The 7,339-nt window shown below is 37.2% G+C and overlaps 1 protein-coding gene across 1 annotated transcript in view; it reads right to left on the bottom strand.

Moving 5' to 3' along the window:
- The window catches only part of SHPRH (SNF2 histone linker PHD RING helicase, E3 ubiquitin protein ligase), a 97,553-nt gene that overhangs the window by 20,181 nt on the left and 70,033 nt on the right, over positions 1-7,339 (bottom strand). The window contains exons 21-24 of the mRNA XM_006891657.1: positions 6,869-7,012; positions 4,186-4,287; positions 1,518-1,589; positions 467-655 (exon numbers count right to left, since the gene is read on the bottom strand). Coding sequence (XP_006891719.1) covers positions 467-655; positions 1,518-1,589; positions 4,186-4,287; positions 6,869-7,012 — 507 coding nt within the window. The remainder of the gene's footprint in view (positions 1-466; positions 656-1,517; positions 1,590-4,185; positions 4,288-6,868; positions 7,013-7,339) is intronic.

Below are 7,339 nucleotides of genomic sequence, written 5' to 3'. Positions count from 1 at the left end.
AAAAAAAAAAAAAAAAAAAAGAAAGGAAAAAAAAGAAAACAAAGCCAAGTCTGACTGTGCCCCTAACACCAGTCCATGCAGTTTAAACACTCATTGTCTCCCTGGACAAGATTCGGCAAGTCTGGTCATCAAATCCATTTTTCCTTTATTTTCTGATAGCCAGGTGTGGGTAAAAGGATGAAAAAAGCATTTCAAAGAGAAATTTCCAATTTAACCTGAGTCCTACAATTTCTTAGACATAGATACTCAGGAACTGGACTTCCAAGATGTCATGGTAGGCATAATGGGCATTATAGCTGAATAAGCAGTTTTCTGTTCCCCCAATCAATGACGTATAGACGGTCAGGCTCGGGCTTTCAAGGAGGCATACTCACTGTGCCAGTCCTATCTTGGTTTAAGGCCCTTATTTTCCGGATCCTGATTTCAAGCTTATTGCTGTAACTTTATTTTCTTGACCTACTTTTACCTTCACAGGGATGTCCTCTTCCTGGTTTGCTTTCTCTGACGTGAAGACATACGAGATTTCTTTGTGAGACGTTGTCTGGCGACAGATGGCACACTTGATGGAGCTTCTGTGAGACCCCACGCTGTATTGCTCAATAATAATAGAAGTGCATTCATTGCAGAAACAGTGTCCACAGGTCAGTACGGCCCACTGAAAAACAAAGTGAGAGGCCTCAGGGAGGAGCTCTCATAGACACCTTCCAATCCACACATCTACGGACAAGGCAGAAGAGACACAACTTCAGGTCCCAAATATTTCATGACATTCGTAGCCTTTAAATAATAAAAGCCGAATTGGACTTTCTTTTTTTAGAGTCCAAGAAAGTAAGATTTTATGAGTAAGATTTCATAGATGGCTTTTGTTACATTCACTCTATCAATAGGCAGAACAGTCTATCACTATTATCCTATTAGATGTTGTTGCTACAATATTTGAGAAAAATGCAAAGTATTTCTTCAGTGTTCAAACAGCAGATATCTTATAGGGGCTGTCAATAAGACCAATTTAGTGGTAGTATCATGTAGCTAAGTAATCAATATTTTCTATTGCATTTATTAAACTGACTTATACTTTCACATGCTGAAGCAAATGAGATGAGTTCACATCTTATCAGGTATATTTAAAAAAGTGGTTCCTCATTAAAAGGAAAACCCAAAATGATCATGTTGAAAAGCTTGGAGTCCTATTTCAGATAAAGTAAAATACTCTTTTTCCATCTCTGAAGCATCTGGAATGGCCGGGGAAGAAGAAAGGGAAGGTGATGGAGTGGAGGGAACATGGAGGCAGAGAGAGGCAGGAGCACACACCTAGCATTAGGGAGACAAGAAAACAATTGTTCACTTGGCAAAATAATAAAAAAAGGTGAGTGTGAAGAGTTAGAAGAGTTTTCAATACTAAACTGTAATTTTTCCCTCCTAAGATTTGCCTTTCCAAGGACTTGTATGGAAAATAGTCCCTTGGAAAAAAACTCACACTAAGGGTAAAAACATCTGAAGTATTATTATAATTTCACCTGTCTTCCCAGCTGCCGTGCACAGATTGGACAAGGTTCTGGATTAATTCCTCCTGATGTTTTGTCTTGAGACTATGCAAAAAAGAAAGAATTAACAAATCTATCAGTTACATGTTAATATTTTAACATTCCTAACTCATTTCAAGAAGTAAATCTCAATTTAAACAGCCTAATAATGTGGATATAACCTAACGATCTCTGTACTCCTCATGACTGTTAGTCTTGCTACTTAAAAAAAATTATTCAAGGAGGTAACAAAATATGCATACCAAGTTTACTGCATTTTTAAAAATTACCATATCTTTGTATTTGTAGTTTTAAAAGCCAAATATTAAAATGCAACATAGCTAAATAATAAAAATTTTATTTTGGGGATTTTACTATGAAGAATCAGATATTATTTTAAAAAATAATTTAAAATTATGAAAAAAATTTTTTTTATACCGTGGAGAAAATCTTGGCTTGTTATGCATGTTCACTTGGTTCACAAGCTGCATGGGAACACAGACTTGGGAAGGGGCAGCGTTTATTTACATAATATAACTTCTTATTAATATGACTTTTTCCTCAATACCCTTTTCTAATCTTATTAAGGATCATCACATTATATGATAAACCTACATTAATTCATATAATCCTCAAAATAGCCCTACTGTTATTATTCTAATTTAACAGATGGGGCAAAGACAGTTAAATAAGCTGAACAAAGTCACCTACTAGAAAATAATAAAGTCATGAGTTACACTTGGGCTGTATGGTCTATCTTTTTTAACAACCATTTTATTTTTCCTATAACCAATGTATAACTTTTCATTTTGTGATCAGTGGAATTTAATACTTTACTTAGACATTATCTACTGCTTTCCTTTCACTTATCCTATCAAATACCCACTATCATCACATATTGCTTTGATGAAGTGTTTAGCCAATGGCAAACTATTAATTCTTTCAATAACAAAGAATTACACATTTACAATCCAACAATTCATCAGTGCCAAATACAGGATTTTGTTCACAGTAGGAACCCAGAGAATGTGCTATGATTTCCACTGGATAACTGAAGTTCCTTCTCTTCTGATTTATAGCTTACTAAATATATTTTACTGTTTTAATGTTGTTTGTTGTTGTTGTTAAGTGCCATCAAGTTGTAGATGACTCACAGTGATCCTATAAATGAAAGACCCGAACAACTGTGTAACTTTCATTATTTCTCCAAGTTCATAGAGCTTCCAGAGGCAAGTTATTTCAGAAGTGGATGCCACTCCTGCTTCCAAGCCTGTTTTAATCGGGGTGCTCCAACAAACACTGTCTAACATGGGTAACCATCTCAAATTTGATGCATTAGTGTCATAATGTTCAGCATCACAGCAACCATGAGTTACCTCTGTATAGCTAATGGACAGGTCAGTGCTATACCACAGAAGAATGTTTGACCAAAAAATTAATACTAGGCTTGAGGACCACAGATTAAAATCACCCATCTTTGGCTTAATAGCATAACTTTCTACCTATGAGGACCACAGAGCTCTCTCTCTGTTGGTGGTGGTGGTGTTAAGTGCCATAGAGTCATAGACTACTCATAGAGACCCTATGAATGAAAGACCTGAACACTTGTATAACTTTCATCTTTTCTCCATGTTCATAGGATTTCTGGAAGCAAGCTATTTCGGAAGTTGATGCCATTCTTGCTTCCAAGCTTGTTTTACTTGGGGAGCTCCACTAAACACCTTTTAATATTAAAGTGAAAAATAACTATATATGAATGAATGTAGCCAGGAAATAAAAAAACATATTGCGATGGGAAAGTCTGCAGTTAGGGACCTCTCCAAAATACTCAAGAGCAGCGGTGTCTCTCTGGAGACTAAGGTGTGCCTGATACAGGCCATGGTTTTTGCAATCAGTTGTTATGCATCAGACAGTTGGACAATGACTAGGGAGGATAGAAGGAGAATTGACGCCTTTGAGCTGTGGTGCTGGAGTATTGAATGTACCATGGACTGCCAAGAAAACAAATAGATTCATCCAAGAGAGGGTTAAACCAGGCTGCTCCTTGGAGGCAAGGATTCTAGGGCTTCGTCTGACATACTTTGGACATGTTGTAAGGAGAGACAGGTCTTTAGAGAGGGACATCATGCTGGGTAGAGTAGAGGGACAGTGCAAGAGGGGGAAGCCCTCTATGAGGTGGATTGATTCAGTGACTGGGGTACTCAGGATGGGTGTGTCAGAGGCAATGAGATTGGCACAGGATAGAGTACAGTTTAGGGCTGTTGTACATAGGGTCGCTATGAGTCGCAAACGACTCGACGGCACATAACAACAACAACAACAACAACATGAATGAATGTACGAAAATAATACACATAATTTCACCCAGAGGTATGTTGCAAAACTATATTCAAAGCTCTGTATTATAGGTTATTTTTACTGTTCCTTACTATATAATGCACTATCACTTATGTAATTAATTTTTAATAGATAAAATTTATCATGATTTGTATAGCTAATGTAGATGTAATTAGTATTCCAACTCATAACTAGTGCAAACAAACAAAAAAGATTAATTTAAAAAGTACCCTTAATTAAGCAGCTAATGGTATAAATGGAAGGAGTCCCTGACGTGGTATATGAAAATACAATAGGAAAAAGTCACATCATGTAATCCCAATACCTTCTCCAAGTTAGTTAAGTAAAGTAGCTGCCCAAGTTTTTTCTGAAGCTGTGATGAAGCAACGGCTTTATCATTTAGTAGTTTTATTCGGTTTTGTTCCACCTAAAAAACAAACATAAAAATCCTTATTCTTTCTCAGAAAATGTTATGTGAATCAAATATATATATATCATTTTCATTCAATAATGCAAATGTATCTTAAGAAAAGCTATTCGTGTGAATATTCAAATAAGCAAAAGGAATACTATATAATCAAAAGGACTTTCTGCCTCATCTAAGACAAAAATCAATGTTGAGTTCATTTAAATAGGAAAGAATGAATTCAAATTCTATTTGTGATCCATTTTTCTATAATATATCCACGAGCTGGGAAAAAAGAAACGATTTGCTGAACTGGCCAGAGTGACTTTATCAAATTAGGGGACAATCACCTCTCCCACTTGCCACTGTATTAGACAGAAAAAGATTAAGTCAGTCACAAAAGGACAAGGACTGTATAAATTCACTATGTAGTTTCTAGAAAAAACTAGCATGAGATTGACACACTGAGAGAATGAAATAGTGTGGTTACTAGGGAGAAAAAAGAGGGGAATAGAAAATTCACTGACAAATAACAAACATTTATTAGGATGAGTGATGGGAAGGACAATGTGGAATGAACGGACAATCTGACAGTCAAGTGTACTGTAATTAATGTAACAGAACAAAACACGCATGAATGACTAACTGGGAAAAAATAAGCTCTGCAAACATTCACTCAAATCAAAACAAAAAAATGTTAAAAAATAAAAATAAAAAACCCAAAGAAGAGGAATTTGTTTCCAGGTAAAACTTACAAAGCCTTCATATTTTAAGTCAGCTGGTATACATATATATCAGCTGTGAAAACGAGGCCAGGTGCTGACCGTGGAACAAACCATCAACTACCCATATACAAGTTCCAACTAAAGCTAAGGAAGCTTAAATCCACAGGAACCAAAAGTTGACCTTGAGTCTATCTCACCTGAATTTCAAAACCATCTCAGGAACAGGTTTGAGGCCTTGAACACTAATGAACGAAGACCAGAAGAAATGTGGGAGGATATCAAGGGTATCATCTAGGAAGAGAGCAAAAGATCATTACAAAGACAGAGGAGAAGAAAATACCAAAATGGATGTCAGAAGGGATTTTGAATATTGCTCTAGAGCGCCAAGAGGTAAAAGTAAAGGGAAGAAATCAAGAAGTTAAGGAGCTGAACAGATTTCAAAGGGCAGCATGGGAAGATAAAGCAAAGTAGTATAAGGAAATGTACAAAGAGATGGAGTCAGAAAATTAAAAGGGTTGAATTTGCTCAGCATTTCTTAAACTGAAGAATAAATAATTTCCAATCTATACGAGGAACAGATCATTCAAAAGGTTGGACTTTATGAGAAAGAAAGTGGCATTAGGCTTGGAGGAAGACTCATCAATAACCTGTACTACACAGATGACAAAACCTTCTTTACTGAAACTGAAGAAGACCTGAAGATTTGCTGCAGAAGGTCAAGGACTCTAGTCTTCAATACAGATTATAGCTTAACATCAAGAAGACAAAGATTCTCACCACTGGACCAACTGGTAGTACCATGAAAGATGGAAAACAGACTGAGGTTGTTAGCAATTTAGAGCTTGCTCAGCTCCACAATCAACACCAGTTGCACCAGCAGTCAGGAGATCAAAAGACAAATTGCACTGGGGAAGTCTATTGTCACAGACCTCCCCAGAGTGCTGAGGGAAAATTACATCAGTCTAGAGACTAGGGTGCACCTGATGCAAGCCATGATCTTTGCAATTATATGCTATGCATCAGAGAGCTAGAAAACAGCTGAGGACAACAGCAGAAGAAATTGATGCCTTTGAGCTGTCATATTGGAGAAGAGTACTGAACATATCATGCACCACCAAGAGACAAATAGATCTGTCTTGGAGAGGCTGAAACCAAGTTTCTCCTTGGAGGCTAGGATTTTGTAATTCTGTCTCACATACTCTGGGCACACGGCCAGGAGGGACCAGTCCCTGGAGAAGGACATCATGTTTGGAAAGGTGGAAGGACAGGTCAAGAGAGGAAGACACCGGATTGACCTGATAACTAGGGCAATGGGATTAAGTGTGATGGAGTCAGTGAGACAGGGCAACCTTCAGAGCTATTGTACATACGACTGCTTTGAACTTAAGTTGCTATGAATCATTAAGCTGCTAAGCACATAGCAGCAGGACGTATGGATGATCTCTAAGTGGTTACAGGTGAGAGTCTACAAAATTTCAGTCTTTTAGAAAGTATAAGATTGAAAAGATGATGTATAAACACATAAACACTAAACATACAAAAGCAGAAGAAATAATATTTCTAATATGGAACAGGAAGATTAGTGGAGTTACTGCTTTTTGGTAAAACACAAAATGGGATTTATTAGCACATAAGTGGTTCATGGTATTTTGTTAGCAAAGGAAACACACAAAAAAGAATTCGGGAAGCTCTCAAGCAAATTTTTCTGGTTCTGATGAAGCTGAGGTAATAATAGTATATATGGAGAAAATGGACCGGCAGGCTTAGGCACCGTATTTTTAGAAGAGACCGATGCTCTGCCTCTGCTACCTCTGCTATGGGTCCTGGATTTTTGTTCTATCTGCTGGGCCCTTTTCCCGTATTTACTTGCAAACTACCTCGTGTGGTTCAATGATATGAAGAACAGGAGGACTGGGCTTTGGCTCGTTAGGATGGCGCACTCTCAGTCGTTCGGTAGCCATTGCAAGCTCATCAACAGCTGATACACGATTCCGCAGAGCCATCCAATATCCATGAAGGAACTAGAAAAACAGAACAAAGACAGTGGACATTAAGAAAGGGTTAAAACCATGAAGGTGTATAATAAAAAAGGCTTCAGTGAGGTCCCAAAGTACACCCACATCATCACTGAGTCTGAAGGTACAGGTAATTCTTTGGTCAATTTTGAGATAAGGGAAATCTTTGTAACAGGACATTGCTAAGCACTGCCTCTTCACACTCTTAGTAACAATACCCAGAGACTTCTTGGTTGGATCAAAGGTCATACTTTTTTTTTCTATAATTATATTTTATTAATTTTCATAAACATTTACAGAGATTTTGGGCTTCCACTCATTCATTGTTGCACT

The sequence above is a fragment of the Elephantulus edwardii genome, unplaced genomic scaffold (genome assembly GCF_000299155.1).
Source record: "Elephantulus edwardii isolate Elephantulus edwardi_28Jun2011 unplaced genomic scaffold, EleEdw1.0 scaffold00102, whole genome shotgun sequence".
In the NCBI taxonomy this organism is placed as follows: domain Eukaryota; kingdom Metazoa; phylum Chordata; class Mammalia; order Macroscelidea; family Macroscelididae; genus Elephantulus; species Elephantulus edwardii.
The sequence above is the reverse complement of the archived record's forward strand: the minus strand, read 5'-3'. Positions and strand labels throughout refer to the sequence as shown.